The sequence below is a fragment of the Anser cygnoides genome, chromosome 2 (genome assembly GCF_040182565.1).
Source record: "Anser cygnoides isolate HZ-2024a breed goose chromosome 2, Taihu_goose_T2T_genome, whole genome shotgun sequence".
Classification (NCBI taxonomy): Eukaryota; Metazoa; Chordata; class Aves; order Anseriformes; family Anatidae; genus Anser; species Anser cygnoides.
In genome coordinates, this window is record NC_089874.1 from 63,815,156 (window position 1) to 63,832,075 (window position 16,920).

A 16,920-nucleotide genomic window follows, 5' to 3' on the forward strand; every position below is an offset into this window, starting at 1 on the left:
TTTTTTTGTTTTTTGTTTTCTTTCAGTAATCCCACCAAAGAAAGTGGAACAACTTGCATGCATACTGCTTGAGTAAGCAAGTAAAAGAAGGCAATTATTGACAGGCATGTTTCAGTGTGGTATTGGGCACATGTTTGAAATGCTGTATGTCTTCTTTATTCCAGTAATTCTGGATGCAAAATGCTAATCTTGTGTGCACAGGGAAGTTGTTTTTAACAGTTTCACTTTGAGGTATATGCTATGTGTGAACTCAGACTCAGACCAAAGTGGTTGAGTTCTCATACATACAGCTGTTTCTTTCAAATGTCGTTACTTTAAAAGTTACACTCTGTGTGGCCCAGCAAAACTGAAACAGAATAGCAGGGGAAAACCCTTTTTCACTTTCTGAAAGAGTACAAGGGGTCAGCTCTTCCAGGGTTGTGTGTGGATGGCATTTCTCTATTCTACTGGAGATTTTTAGCAAAAATCCACTCCCAGTAAAGGTGGCAAGTCAGCTGCTCAACTGTATTATAACCTTCAGCTCTAGGAAATATTCTGAGTCATACCAGATGCTTCTTGGAGCCCAGTGTGGGACTTCATTGTCTTCCTCAGTCATGGCTCAGCTATTTCCCCATGGTGGGATTTTATCCATCCTTTCCATTCTCAGGACCAGAAAGAACATTTAAACCCACAAATGCCTGTAAGGTCCAAGCACTAGATAGAAAAAGCCTATTTGAGACACTGGGGGGAAATATGAAGAAAGAAGTAGGGAAGGTTGCTCTTCTGTTTTGCTCTTTATTTGGTTCTTCCCCCTTCCCTCCTTTTAAATAGCTTTACCACTGCTACTACATAGTCAGGGAAGATTATAAATATGATGTCAGAGTAGTGCTGTCTTGAGAACTTTAATTTGATGCAGTTTTAGAAAATGTTCCAGAATGTTTCATTGTTCATTTTACTATATTCTTGTGGGTAATGTTGGTTAAGGCAATAAAATGCAAATCTGGCACAGTATACTCTTTTTTATAAAGGTTAAAAATACACATAGAACACTCTTTCTGGCATTTTCCAAAGGCTTGTGGATAATACTTTTAGCAGTATGTAGTATAGGCTTATGGTGATATTGTGCAGCACAGTATGCATTTTCAGAAGTTTGCATGTACCTTCACTTATTCAGTGTCACTGGAAAATATCATTTTTGCTTACACTTTGTGAAGAAAGCATGGGTTCTGACTGCTTTTAAAGGAGCTGGATATGCAAAGAAATCAAAATTGAATTACTGTCTGTCTGTGCTATGTTGGAAATTACCAACAATAATTATCACTTTCATTTAAAGCATCCTTTTCCCAAGTTGACTGAACTCCTCTAAATATCTACTTTGGAAGGGTGCCTTGGCATGGCAGGGATGGGTGTGGATATCTTGTGTAATTCTGTTTAATTGACTCTGAGTGCCAAGTCTATCTCTGGAGCAGGAACAATGGTAGTAAGTTAAATTAGGACTCTCCAGTGTGAGTGTAAAAGTGACTGCTGTGCCCAAGAAATCTTAAGTCACATATAGCTCTATCTCTTTTGTGGAGATGTGTGTTTTACCATTTCTTTCTGCTGGGCTCCTTGTGGCAATACTGTCCATGGTTGACTCAAATTTGCACAAAAATCAGTGACTGGGATGAAATTCGAACACATGATTCAAATGCCCACTGCTGCAAACTCCTCCTCTGCAACCTACCAAAAATAACTGTGATACTGTCAAGCATTCTCAAGCCAATAGTCTCTTTATAGGAATGAGATTTCCCTATGGAAAGTATATACCTGCAGTAGATTTTCTCTGCACTGCTCACAGAAGATGTGCTATGAGTTCCTTTTCTGCTCCCACATTTTTAGAGCTTTTTGATCCAGATCTTACCAGAAAAAATGTGATGGAGTGTTGTTAATATTGTTATGGATGCCTTTAATAGACCCTCAATTTAAGGAAATGTTACCATTGTTCTAATGTGTAGGAAATGCACGGAGGATGCAGGTATACTTACCTAGTCTTGGAAGAAATGCTTTATGAAAATGACTGCCTTTGCTGCAAGAAACAGTCTGTCCCCCAGGCAAGTACTTGAATGAATGCTCAATTGATGTAAGGACTTTTGTATTTCTGCAGCCTCCAAAATTACCTCCCTCATGAGTTATTTGCTGCTTCTGTATTAAAATTAGTAAATTCTGGAGAAAGCGAGAATGATCTCAAGGCTCTGATCTCAAGCCTCTCAGCCATAAAAAGACTCCAGCTCTAAATAGCAAGCTTCAGTACTTCAGTAAGATTAGACATGCACATACAGACAAAATACAGTTTACAACAGGAACAGCATGAGCCTTTGCATTATATATTGGAGCATAGCTCATCTTCTCATTTTCTTACCTTGTAAAATAAGTTCTCTGGTGGGGGCCATAAATAATGGCAACTCCTTGAAACTTTATGGGAAAAACAGCCCATACAAACTTTCTTCTAATAATGGAGCTACTGACGGAAGCCATTGGTTTTTATTTTTCCTATGAAAGAGGAAAATGGAGGTCTAATTTTGGATCAGGAAAAATGAATCCTGAGTTTTGCTGCTAAATTGTGAGTACTCCAGTGTGATTATAGGAATCCAGCCTCACTGTTGTGTAGATTTTGGCTATTTTCATAACCGGTGCTAAAATAGGCCAACATTGTACCAAAACTCCAATGTGGCATACTGGTAAGTTCTCCTGGTGAGTCTGTCTCACAGGTTGGTGGGACCGAACATTAATCCTCCTCCCTAGGCCAATGACCCTTCAGTCAGTGGAGTTTGTAAGCATACAGCTTATGCCCAGTATGGAGGACAAGCCCTTTCACAGCCTGATGTCTGAGTTTTCACATATGTAAAATGGGGATGGTGATGCACCAACTCCAAGAGCTTCTGTAAAGTCTGCTGAGACCTAGTGGTGAAATGGTGAAGGGGAGGATGTTAGTGTTTTCTGTCTACAGAAAGCCACTTCCTGAAAGTACTAAAAGGTCTGAAAAGTGCCCTGCATCCCATTCCTGTTCAGAAATGAGATTTCATATATATATATATTTAATGCAAAAAGGCACAGTCCTTCCTGATATGACTGTGTTTGGATTTGTGTGCACTGCAAAGTGAAATGAGGGACTGCTGACGTTTCTGAAATGACACTGAACATCTGCAATTTCAATTCCGCGTGGCACAAACTGAAGCTGTGGGATTCACTGCTGATCTTTCCTCCTCCTTTTTCATAGAACATGTAGCACAGGACTCAATTCTTTGCCCTTTGTGAGACTTGGAGACTTTCCACGGTTTAATGTGAAAAAAGGGCTGTTGCTGAAGGAGCATACTCATCCAGTTCACTTTGAAGTTGTGGAAGCAGTGTGTGTATGTGTGTTTCCTGCAAGGGTGTGTCCCCCAGCTGCCGGATGCCTTCACTTTCATGGATTTCCCTCTGCAACAGTTTGTGATTATACACACCCAATTAGCGCCATCTCTAACACACACCCTGCAGGCAGCACAGGCATCATCAAAAGGAATCACAGTGAGGCACTTAGTGCCAGTGGAGGATTGAGAGGTTCAGCTGTGCTTGGGTACTTATATGGAGCTGGGGCTCATAACTGGTGCTAAATTAGGCCAACACTGGAGCTGGGGCTCCAAATAAAGTGTTTTTGAGAAGGAGGGCTCACAGGAAGAACAGTACTTCTTCCCTAGCTGGACAGGAACAGGTTTCAAAGCCTTTTATTCATTGTGTTCTTAAGGGAAGCTGTTCATGGGAAGCTGTGACTGAGTTTAAAGGATGAGTAATAGAGGGAAACAACATTTCTCACTGTCCACTTGGACCTTCCTTGGATAGACTCTGGGGCTATTTCACTGTTACACAAGTGTCTGTGATTTGAGAGAGAGGACTTAACACTTATGTGTATGCATAAATAATTATGTCAGTTTACCTAAGATCAAAATTCCTGTCTTTTTTAATCATCATGCTGTCCTGTTCCGAAAATATGATTCTGGGAGCCATTACCTTACATTTGGTGGTGATAAGATTTTCTCTACAATTTAAGATGATGAAAAAATAGGACACCATCACAGCCAAATATTTTTTAGAAATCTAAATAGGTCCTTAAAAGAAATTTATTTTGGACTGCAACATCATTGCATTTTGATATGATTTCACTGAGGGCAGAGTTAAGGCTGATTAAAGTATTCTGGGTGTATTTCCATAGCTGGTAAAACAGATTAATTTTATCAGTGACTTCCACTGCAGTCTTCCTATGGGATTCTTTCTGTATGACTCTAATGGTTTGATGTTTAAGTTTCTGGAATGTATTTTCACTTTTAGTTCACTTAAGCAAATGTTTTAGTCTTGGAAAAATCACAATACCCCGGAAGACCTAAAGTCTCCTTCAGTGGGCAGTATGGTAACTTGACAGTACGGCTTCATTGTTGATATAACTCCAAAATTTTAGTAAAAGAGTATTTTTATGTTGTTTGAACAGTCAGTTTAGAGTACAGATAAGCCCAAAGCCTCTGCGTACATGCATTTAGAGTCACAGAATCTAACAAAGAAGTTTGAATTGTGTCAGTCACTGGGGAAGGTGAAAAAAAGCCATAGGTATACTGAAGATTTTTGAAAGGGGAATGGGTGAGGACTGCACACAAGAATAGGATTGTAAATTTATATCATGAAGCATTCCCTAATGACTCTCTAATATAACTGTAACAATAACTCTGAGAAATATAATTAAATACAAGGATTCATAGTTGGAAAAAAAAAATTACAGAACCAGTGCCAAAGTTTGCCCATGGGACAGTGCCAACACTCTCTCAGTAGCCACCCCCTAACAAAAGGGGGGTCCTTTCCCAGAACTGCCCTTTGACTGTCATGGTGACTTGGCACGGAGTTTCCCGCAGGGTGCACTGAAGGGAAGCAATGACTCTGTTGGCTATCAAGCAGACCACATACTTGCTCCCTGCTAATTTGAGAATTGATATAAAAAGACTCCTTCCTCCCTACCCAACTGCCAATCCATCTAACTACAATTAATATTAACATTAATGCCTTAAACTTGCCACTAAGAAATTTCATAAGGAAAAAAAAAGGTTTTATTTTGATTGACTAGGCTGGGCAGTTGTGGATATAGTTTCCTTTACTATCATCTTTCATAATTATTTAAACATAAAAATAATTAGAAATTGTAATTCATTAATAGAGCATCTGCAGTCTGATGACTGGTCCTCAGCCAAGCCTAGGGAGTGAGCCAGCAGCTGTCACCAGGATAAAACACTTCAGGAAAATAAAAATTATACAAGAAATTAGGTGTGTAATGAATCAGAGTATTGTTTGTTTTGAATGTGGCGTGCTACCTTTTGCAGTGAACACACATGCTGAACACCGTAGCAGATAATGGTGATCCCAGCCAAACTGCACGTTTCATTCTGGAGCCTGCCTGGATGCCTACGGCCATTCCAATGCTAAGGGCTAATGGTGTAGCATCATGTAGCACATGCATATAGCAGCTAAACTCAAACAGCGTGCTTGCCCTGGTGCCATCCTGCAGGCCGGGAACACTGCCCTTGCCTCCCTAATCCCCGAAACCATGCCCGGGCTTGGTCATGAAGAGTGCCATGAACATGGTATTAATTAGAAAGACTGAGTGACTGATGGAGAGCCTTGAGATTTCCTGACCTGATGCAAGCACCTGAGTTAGCTGTCACTGCACTGACTCACTGTAGAAGGTGGCATCCCCCTCTGAGTGATGCTAAGAACTGCAGTTATGCTTCAAAAGCAGAAGAAGTACCTCAGGCTTAGGGGTTTATAATTTCTAAGGCAGAAAGTCAGTGAACACACAACCGACCTGGCACTGGAAAGCATTCCTAAGCACCTTGGGCATTAAAACTAAATCTTAGTGGGCAGCAGTAAAACACTACTAGCTAGCACAGAAATGATAAGATGATCGAATGGTATTTTGATAACTGACTCTATCTGTGGAGATAGTTACAGACCTTCTTTGTGATGATAATCTGCTGCAATAGCAAACAAGCATCTATTTCCCTGTAAAATGAGAAATACATATCCCAAATGGCACTGGGGATATGAAGTGGTTCCTGCTATGGGTGGGAAAGAATGCTAGCAGGAGATCACAGGCACATTGTGGCCAAAGGAAACAGTGTGAAGTTATTTACTGTGTCATGTAAAAAGGTTACCCTTTGTGCTTACACAAGGTCTTTTATCAGCTAACAATGTCAAACAAGGCCAAAGACATAGTGCTGATTTGTTCCTTACAGCCTATCAGCTGTTACACCCAAGCAGCAACATCTGTTACTGGAAAGGATGTAAAGGGACCCACCACAGAACTCAAGTGAAGTAAAGTTACATTGCCCATGGAAAGTAAAGTTGTTTCAAATGAAAACCACTGGTCTGTAAATGTGAACATTTTACATATATTTGATCCAAAGCAATTCTGTTTATGCATATTATGTATATATTGATAAATGCAGGACAGGTAACCTTTTTACATTAACACTTATATTGCTTATTTGTCACATTGACTTTTTAGGTAATTTCACGATGGGGATTCACTGAGAGTAAAAATAAATAAACGCTGATGGAAATGTCAAGCAGAACTGTCAGGCATAACCATACAAAAGGTCACTGAAACAGCCAGTAATTCTGACAAGGGGAAATACTCCTCTTAAAGGAGTGTTGTTGGATAGGCAGAAACAAGTTTGTCCATGTTTGATGGGCCACTAATCCTCTCACCTAGTTTTGAATAGATCTCCCAGTGACTCCAAAGCATCCTACAGGCATTAGGACTCCAGATTAATTTGCTGAGATGCTTGCTCCTTTTCCAGACACTAGCTATGGGGAAAGTTTCTGGAAAAGGAGGCCCATATCCATCTTTTTCCTAAAGACAGTTGAATTTTTGATCCACAGCAAGAGCAGTTAATATGGAGAGTTCATTTGTGACTTTAGCCCTCGGTCCTTCTGGAGGACTTGTGCCTCTCACAAGTGTTGCCTTGATCATTCAGGAATGGAGAGGACACTAGGGTGCAAGGTACTCTTGCCCATTGACCCCCAAGGTCCATGCATGGAGCCGTCTCTGGAAAGCAGAGGAACTGAGGCCCTGATTGTGTCTTCCTCACATGGGCTGTATGTCTTCCTCACACCTTGTCCCTCCCTTCACTTGGAGCAGCAGATACTTGGCAATTCTTAATTTGCATTTCTGTGTTTGCAGAAGTGTTTAAGCATTTTGCATATGCAGAAACTGTCAACTGCAAATATGCTGTCTCTTGTCAGTTGTACTTTAGATTTGTGCCAAATGGGCACACATTTTGGATTAGCTAACTTGAAATATAGTGGTGACAAACACAATAGCAGTATTTTTTAGGGCCATGTTAGCAGCTTTGCTCCCTGCCATGTTTTGTGGTGATTCCATCTTATGCGATGGAAGAAGATGGTGCTATTAACAAGTGCCTGGGGGGTATCCTAGCATAAGAACTGCTCAGCTATGCTGCATCAGCCTGTCTCCATTTAATCTGGCATTTAGTAGTGTTGCTGCTGAGAAAATAAACAAATAGCTGCTTTGGGGCCTTCAAAGTGGGGGGAAGCTGGAGGTGACCTGGAGAGAAGTTCTCATTCCTTGCATTGAAGGACATGTGCTCATTTCCTGCAGAAGTCACCCATTTAACACTGCTGCTTTGTTATTAATAGTATTATTACACTATAACTTTCCAGGAATGGGAAAGAAGCCTTTATCTTGTGTTGGTGCAAATCATTTTGGAGTTTGCTTCCTAGCACTGTGGTCTTGGTCGTCTCTGCCTGACCCCTCTTGGTTCTTATTCTCACGTCCCTGTTCCCATGTGGTTCTCTCCTTGGTGCTCTTAAGCCTTCTCTGCATTAGAACAGCGCATCAAAAAAGAGACGTGAGGTTACGTTTGGCAGCAGAAAAGCGGCGAGTGTTTAAGTTTCTTGCTGCTTAGCATAATTTGCTGTGGCATCAAACTCTGTGTGACTGGAGAGTAAATGATTCCAAACCTTGGTGAGATAATTGCTAAATCTTTCCTTGCTTATTTGTTCTGGGGCTTTGTTCTGCAGGTCCTGTGTGACAGACATGTGCGAGTGTCCAGTTCATAAAAACTGCTATTGTGAGTCATTCCTGGCCTATGCCCGAGCCTGTCAGCGAGAAGGGTTGAAAGTCCAGTGGGTACCTGAGCAGCACTGTGCAGGTAAGCATTTTGGGATGGCATCTTTGTAACCCGGTGCTTAGGTTAATAGGCTCTTATCCTTTTACTGGTGGAGGAGGATCAGAAATGAACTGGCTAGAACTGGAGTTACATCAGCAGTGAAGTTATGTGCTGAGGTATGGAGAGGGACCTTACCAGGAACGATTCTGAATCATCAAATACTAGAGATGTTTATTTAGTTACAAAACTTGTCACTTCTAATGTTAGCTAGCATAATTTTATGTACTTTCTGGAAGAAGCGCATGCCTTTTTCTTTCAGGTTATGTCCACATTTGATTGCAGATAATATTTAAACTCCTTTGACCTCCTGTTAAAGCACAGTTGTATTTCCTGAGACAAAATATATATATGATTGCAGAAGGTTCAACAAGGGAAAAAGAATGTCTTTAATGGGAATATCAAAATGCAGACATGCATTAATTCTGGCTCTTGGACCAAATTCTGCATGTGATTAGGACTGCATTAATTGCAAGTAATTGTGAGTAATTGTTTCCATGAGAAGCGGTGGCCTGTGGTCATAGTCACTTGAAGTAAAATGCAATATTGCAGATTAATATTTCCCCTGATGATGGTCTCATTAATTTAGGACACTCTATAAGGGCCTCGGTTTGCCTGGAAATGTATTCAGATTTATGTAAAGCCATTGACAGTAGTTGGAAAAAAACGAGACGAAGATACTCAGTGCTGGTCAAAGAGCTATTGCTCTGTGGTCTATTTTGGTGATTGTGTGTGGCTCAGGGTCTACTCTCTCAACTTCAATTTCCTTTTCTGTTGTAGGCACAATAGCAGGAATGGGTGAGTGACAGAGCAAATTACATTTGATTGACTGTTCCCAAAAGGCTTATTTTTTTCTTATGAAGGAACAGAACAATCCAAACACGGTGTCAGTAAGTGAAAGCACTGTTCAAGGATGTGGTATCAGCACTAATAATATATACAATTTTAATTTATCGATCCAATAGCAGATCCATGAGGAAACTGAAATAAGCAGCCTGAATTTTTTTATTTTTATTTTTTTGACCAAAGCTCTTCAGACCAAGACCCCACTATACGAGATGCCATAAAATGAATAAAAACTCCAGTACTTGCCTTAAGGAGTTTATACAACTGTTGGCATATCACGAGTTCACTAATTGAGGCTTCTTTTCACATTTTTTGTCATTTTACCAAGGGCAAGAACATTTTCTAAGGAAAAAAAAGTCCTTGAGTGAACATTATGAAGGAATTTAAACACACATATTCCATTAAAGCTAATGAAAGAAGTTCTTAAATCCACCTGAGTTTTTTAACCTCAGTTCAGACTTCTAGAGGGGAAGGGGAAATCTTGTTAAGCAGAAAATATAGATAAACTGTACGTGGTCAAGTACCCTCAAAACACTTTAGCATACAGTGTTAAATAAGTAGCACGATCTTCTATCGTGAGTTATACGGTAAGCATTAAAGTGCATCCACTGCATCTGTAACGTGTCCATATGCTACCAGTGGCCAGCACCAAGATTTTATTCTTTAACTTACTTTTTTCTTCCAAAACTCATAGTTACAATTATTGTGTCTTAATTATGGATAAAAGTTTCTGGGTATGAAACAATATATCTGTAATAAAACCTTAGTGTTCTGTGACTTTCATTTCCTGTTTGACATTTCATAGCTGGTGGGATACTTGGAAGAGCTGTGTTCTGATGGAAAAGGAGTATACTTAATAGTGTAGTCAGGTTTTAATTATTCTTTTGTGTGTTATAAAACCAGATCTTGTGTGGTTGCCAGCTCCTCTACCCTGACTGCTGTACACTTAACTCATTTTTATAATCTTTAGAAAGCTTGTGTTGTCTGGACAGCCAGCCAAACAGGATGCTCAGAAGGCTGAATTATATGTCCTGTTCCCTACATGCTCCTCCTTCCCCCTCAGTGCAGCAATGTATCCTCCTCTAAGTCCTCTGCGAAATACTACAGCGCAAGGCTTGTTGTCCTTTGAGGCTGTCTCAGTAAAGGGAGTATCATTTAACAGGAGGGGTGAAGAGAAGAAGCTAATGAGTAGGGAAAAGGGCTAGGGATGGTTGGTGAGATCTGCATGGGAACTGATAGGGTTTGGAAAGGAATTCAGGTTTGCATGAGGAGTGAGACTTGTTAGGATGGACATACGAAAAATATGATGTATTAACAAGGCAAACAAACAAAAACAGGAGTGTCAGGGAGAAAGAATGAAGAAATAAGAGAATATGATGGAGAGGGAAATGAAGGGATAGAAATGGAAGGAAGAGGCTTTGAAAAGGAGATAGAAAACATATATATATATTTTAAGCCCAAGAAATGATAAAGAAGCGATTTTAAAAGTGTGATTAAGTAAACCGAGGATGGTGAAAGGCCTTGGGCCATAGCAATTTAACACTGAATTTTTAAGGTCACTGAGGGAAAGAAGACTCTAGGATGGCAGATGTCAATAACTCCCTGCCATGGACATACCTACACAGAAAAAGCAGATAGGGAATATAATAGAGTGCAAAGTGCACATGGTAGCATTGATGTGCTGGCATGCTCCAACAACTTCATAAAAGCTGAACAATTTTCTCCTTTCATCCCTTTATGATCAGTCAGGCTAGACGATGACCAGTCAAACTAGAGGAAGATGAGCCTGTATCTGATTTTCACTCTTCTCTGCTGGGTCCCCTCATCTCTGCTGTGGAATTTTCTGGCCAAAGTCACTCTTTTTACCTGCTATATCTTGGTTTTCTTTAATCTTTCTAATTCTCTGTGAATATGCATGAGAAGGGGGGAAGGCTACTTCTCAGTGGAAACTTATTAAAAACTGAAAGTTTGAAGGATAAACAGAACTGTATCATGATAAGAGCAGTGCTCAGATTTATTGCCTTCTACTGCTCTGTGTTAAAAGGACATTTTGTGAATTGCAAGCTCCACAAGTGACACCTAATTTGAAAGTCCTTCAAAACACCTTGAAAGCCCAATCTGTGCAACACCAGCACAAGAAGCTGCATGATGCACTGATGCACAAATACTAGCTCAGAAATTTCTGTGGAACCAGATTTACCAGATATCATACTACAAGGGGAGTCTTCAGCAGTTCCATGTTAGGTACTTTGACTTTTATATTGGGGAACAAAAATTCCTCCTAAAAAATTACAGCTACATCTACAAAGACGGGTGCTGACAGATACAAGCCTTCTCTGTGAAAGTGCCAAACTGGCTGGAATAAGCCAGCTCTGGTCTGAAAACTGTATAGCCTTATTAGGCAGGGTTTATTAGCTCAGGCACAGTGCTGTGTTTATGTGACTATATGGCTTCTGGACTGGAGCTGGCTATCGTCCCGCCAGCTCAGAAAGCGGTCTGAGGAAGCTCACATCTGTCATGCCAAACACATGTTCTAGAAGAAGAGTGGAAAAATCCTGTTGGGACTGGTAATGTTGCAAAATGCGGTATTATTAGTAACTTTTGTGCTTTTTTTTTTTTTTTGCTAGTGGACTAAGTTATTACTAACAGAACTTAGTTCTATAAGAGAGGAATTTGCCTCAAAAGATGGGTGCAAAGGCATCACTTCTGTTTTCCATGTTTACAAGGTACTGATTCATTTCAGCAGTCCCTGGGAAGCCTACTGCAGAATGTCTTTATTTTTACTTTTTAAACTGTTGATGAAGTGGAATGTTCTGGATCAATCACACCACATGTTAACAACTGAAGCACTCAACAATAAAAACCATCCGGGGAACTTAAACAGCAACTATTGTACTTTTCTGATTTTTCCCTTGGCAGTAAGTTAATAGCCCCATTACGGACTGACTACAGCAGAAATTAAAGCCGTCATGTCTTCTCCATGGGATCATCTCAAGGAGAAGGAGGTATCTGGACATGCAAGAGGGCATCTATCCTTATGTGGTAGAGTAGAGCTGGGGAGAACTTATGGGTACCACAGCTGCTGAAGGCAGCCTGTAATATATTCTCATTTACTCTGGGGCAGACATGAGGAAGTGGAAAGGAGACCTTGAGCCAACTTTCCTCAAAACCACCAGCTAAGGCACCAAACAGAGCTCAGGTGGAATAAATGGGCTGGCTATTACTGCCATAAAGCTTTGTGGAATGAAACCTACACAGGCTAAAAACTTAAGGTCACAGCCTCTTTAAGATAACTCATGTTGTGCTTTGAGCATCTCAATCTACTTTTATAGACAATTAATACATTTGCAAAATATATTAATATGTTTGAAAGCTCCTGGAAACTCTGCACGTTTTTCTTTCCACTCTAAGGATTCTATCTCTATTCTTAACACATTGTGTAAGTGCAATTTGTAGTGAATCTAGTGTATTACTGTATGCTTAATATTGCTTGCATGTTTTTTCCACCCTCTAAATTTCCCATTTCCCTTTTAAATTTCATTTAAATTATTCCTTTTGTTTATTCCCTTCTTCAGTGTGCACAGAAGTTATGCAGAGGAAGATAGAAATGTAAAGCTTGAAAAAAAGTCCTCAAATGTAGGATAAGCCTATCATCTCAAACATTTCTGAAAGATAATTTTCCCAACTTATTCTAAAATGATGTTCAATAAAAGATGTCTCACAGAGCTCAAGTAGCTTGTTCTAGTGCTTTTTCATGCTTAGAGCTAGAAAACATTATTTTCTAATATCTACCTTATATCTAATATCTATCTAATATTTATATGTTGATTCTCTGTAACTCCAGGGTTGTTTTCTGCTGTACTAGCCAGTTTTTTGTTTGCACATTTAATACCTGTGTCTTGAGAACTTTCCAGAATTCCTTCCTTCTTCAGTGCTGCTTTTGCATTTGCATAGATGCTTTAAAATGTGTAAGAAGTAAAACTTGCAAGAAGCTGATGCTGGTTTGAAGATCACTTTGTTACTGTAGAAGAACCCCTTAAATTTATGATGCCTTAGCACTAAGACTTCCATCGTTCCTGTAACTCTCTTAAAGACTTTAGTGCTTTAATCAGTTTATTTCTGCATATATTATCTTTATGAATAACAGCAACACTGTAGTGACACTCTGAGGCTAGTCCACACAACAAAACAGTACTTTCTGTCCCTAACAGTACTCTTTTTTAACAAAATCTGCACCTTCAATCTCTCTCAAAATGGAAGAAACCTTTTATAATTCAGCCACCTCTCTGTAAATAGCAAGATATGTTTCTGGATGCTTGAGAGTCTGTTACCATCTATAAACTATTTTATCAGTACTTGTTTTTGTCATCAGCACAGCTGTTAGAAAGAGTAACAGGCTTTTATTTTCTATTGAACCATGGATTATTGTCCATACTAAGAAGGCAGGATATAAAATGTTAAGAGTTTAAATATTGATCTGGTGGGCTTATAGTGCTTTTAGCTGAGCCCTCAGTAGTCTTTATGTTGGAAACCCATTGAACTGCCAACTACATAAATCATTGAATAGATACTGGAATCATCAAGTACGAGAATCCTCATTCTCAGTGATCACTTGATAAAATAGCACAAAGGATAGAAATCATTGATTTTTTTTTTTTTATAAAAGAACTGGTGCTGCTGAATTAACAACATTGTTTTGGTTTGCTGCAATATGCAATATTGAAAGTATAATCTTAGAAGTAGAAAACCTGTTGTGGTGAATGACTGTCTTTTCTTTCTGTAATAGTGGAATTGGTAATAACTGTCTGTCCATGTAAATGTTTCAGGAATTTTTGATAAAAGACAAGTAAGTAAAAAATGCTAGTCATTAAATACAAGGCACAGATCTGCTTGTAGACAGGGACTTTGACAAAGGTTTATAGACTGTCAGTTTTGTTAAAATTCTCAAAATGTTCAAGACTATTAGGAACTTGATACCTTTTTGGTTAGGAATGTTGCTACCTTTACATTTGTCATGTAAAGTCATGTTGCATTTCATGCAGTGGAACTTCTTTACAATTAGCTTTTTCTTCTAGATGATCATAGTACCAAAATGTACCTTTTGATATTTGCAATAGAAAGCAGTCAACAAGATATGTAAATTTCCTTGCATGTCCTTACCTGGTTTTGTGTAACACCCATCTTCTGTTCCTTTTGATTGTCTTTCAGCAACCCAGTGTAAACACGGTGCAGTTTATGATACCTGTGGTCCAGGATGTGTCAAAACATGTGACAACTGGAATGAGATTGGACCATGCAACAAGCCCTGCATTGCAGGGTGCCACTGTCCAGCAAATCTAGTTCTTCACAAAGGAAGATGCATCAAGCCAGTCCTATGCCCACAGCGATGACATTTGTTCTCTCTCAGCGGACACTAACGTGGGTGTCACTGACCCCCCTGATGCTCACAGCCAGTGAAGGACTACAGCTGTTTGTGTGCAGATTCTGCAATGTACACATCTACTCACAGAGTGTAAATATGGTCCTGTGTGTGTATTTATGTGTGTTTATGTATACACACATGGCACCGACAAAGATAAATAAATGTATACTGTGTGTATGTAGATACACATATCTATACACAAGTGCCCTAAGCATAATTACAAACCATATATTTATATATATGTACACACACACAAATATACATCATTTCTATATATCACAGAAGGATGAAATATTATATGTATATTTTTTGCTATAAAGTTTATGTATTATTATTTCTAAAACCCTAATCTGTAAGTCATTGTATAAATAAACCAGGTGTTTTTAATATAATATAGTGGCATGAAAAGATTGGTTGACTTTGCCATTGCATGAGTTTGTCGTTTCCAAGGAAACTTTTCTAGGGCCACAGCATTGCCAGACTGGATTAGTTTCAACACAGAACCTGGATTTACAGTTGTACAGGGAACACATTTCTCTGGGGATGGAGGATTTATCTAGGAATATTTAATGCGTATCTTAGAGCTGCATAGTGATTGGTGACAGTGCTTAATCACACAGAGAAAGCTAGGGATCGGCTTTTATGCTTTACTGAAATAACTGTGCAAAAGGATTTCCAAAGCTGATTGGCCAAGTGCCAGCAGAGAGAGATTTCTTTCTGGAATGCCACCAAGAGTCAAGGGCCAGATTTTCAAAAGTGTTCGACACCCAGCAGCCTGCTTTGAAAATTTGACCACTTCCCATTTCATATCCTAATACCCCGTCTATGTTGTCGTGCTTGGCAGTAGCTGTGAATACACAATAAGGAGCTTGAAGAAAATATTCATGCATGTTTTATCCCCTTTAGCGTGTTCTAAATTGCTGGGTTTGTTTCGTATTCCACCGTGAATTGGAGTTTTTGATTTCAGTGTGCCTTAAAACATGAAATAATGCTAGGTTTAGTAACTCATTTATTCTATCAGCATGGTTAAGAAAAAAGACAAATTCTCCCTTTCAAAAAAACATTATAGAATGTCAGATGCTAATTGGAGAACTGCAATTTATTTCCTTACTGGTCTTTTGCTTGAGGTTTACGAACATATGGGCTCTGTGAAGTTTGCATGACTTTTGAAGTCTCCCAGGGGAGAAGCAGTAATATGGGATTTCATTAGAAACTGTTAAAAAAGCCATACAATTTTCTCAAGCCTGAAGGGGGGGGGGGGGGGGGGGGGAGCAGAGAGCAATTTTTCTTCCACTGGAAAACCTCTTGTAGAGCCTGATGGAATGTTCTCTTGAGATGATAGAAATCTTCGGGCATCCGATTGAGGTTTATAATGAAGTAATATCCTCCCACACAGCTACTTTCATTATGCCTTACATTGAAATTGCACATTGTAATGCTTTGAACAATTTTACCCTTTAATTCTTCACCCTCCAGGAAGCTTTACAGGGTCTGAGTTTGCAGTGAGTGTGTGGGTACAACATGTTTTGGGTTATACAGCCTGTCTGCGATCCTGTCTTGGAGGAAGATGCTGAGTGAGCATGGGTACCGTAGGCACCACGCTGTTTAAAATGCTGTACCACCACAGTGTTAAAAAGAGCTGGGCAAATAATGCCAGGAGCATTCCACAGATGTTTGTCCAAATCTTGAATAAACTCAGCTTGCTCTTTTTATGTCCCTTTTGTGTTCATTTTCTCGGAACAATCAAATAATTCAGTTTTACTGGCAGAGCAGGTTTCAAAGCCACATACACAAGTGCGCTGGGAAGCAGAATTGCAAATGTGCAGATCCTGTCAGAGCAGGAAACTGAGAGGGTTTTATGCGGCTCATATGATAATTGAATAGCAAAGCTGAAATTTAGAACAATTGCAATTGGTCCATGGAGTTAAAACATGAAATAGCAGTCATTAAAATAATCTAAAGCATCAGTTATACCACAGAACATTTCAGCCTGTGAGTTTTCAGTGCTGTGATATGGCATCTAAACTATTAGAAAGGTTATTTGCCCAGCTCTAGGTTAGGATAGATTTTCATTACTGATTGATTTTAATTACTTACTGTGTTTCCAAAATAAAATAAATAAATAAATCAGTGAATTGCATAGATGAACAGTGTATAGAGGTGTCCTTCTCTTTTCTTCTCCTGTTAGATGAAGGTGAGTGAAAGGTGAAGGGAGAGCCCTCCAGCTCCCTCAGGCCACTGATTGCATTCAAGCAATGCTTAATTGCTGCCAGGTGAAGAGGTGACACAGATTGTCTGTAGGATGGGTTCTTTATTTTTTAAGTCCTAAAATGGTTCAGTTTGAAACCTGACCTACAGGTTACTGCAAAATGACTCATTCCTCAGTTTAGCTTTTCTACATCTGCCTAATTAAGGGCAGCCCCCTGC

General features: G+C 39.5%; 1 protein-coding gene across 6 annotated transcripts in view; it reads left to right on the top strand.

The window, feature by feature from the left end:
- Positions 1-16,202, top strand: part of BMPER (BMP binding endothelial regulator) — a 160,616-nt gene extending 144,414 nt beyond the window's left edge. For 5 of the 6 annotated variants that reach the window (XM_066992259.1, XM_066992260.1, XM_048075536.2 and 2 more), the window contains 2 exons: positions 8,080-8,210; positions 14,280-16,202. In XM_066992259.1, the coding sequence (XP_066848360.1) occupies positions 8,080-8,210; positions 14,280-14,461 (313 nt within the window). In that variant the 3' untranslated portion in view covers positions 14,462-16,202. The remainder of the gene's footprint in view (positions 1-8,079; positions 8,211-14,279) is intronic. The other variant, XM_066992262.1, reaches the window with a different exon arrangement.
- Positions 16,203-16,920: the final 718 nt, after the last annotated feature.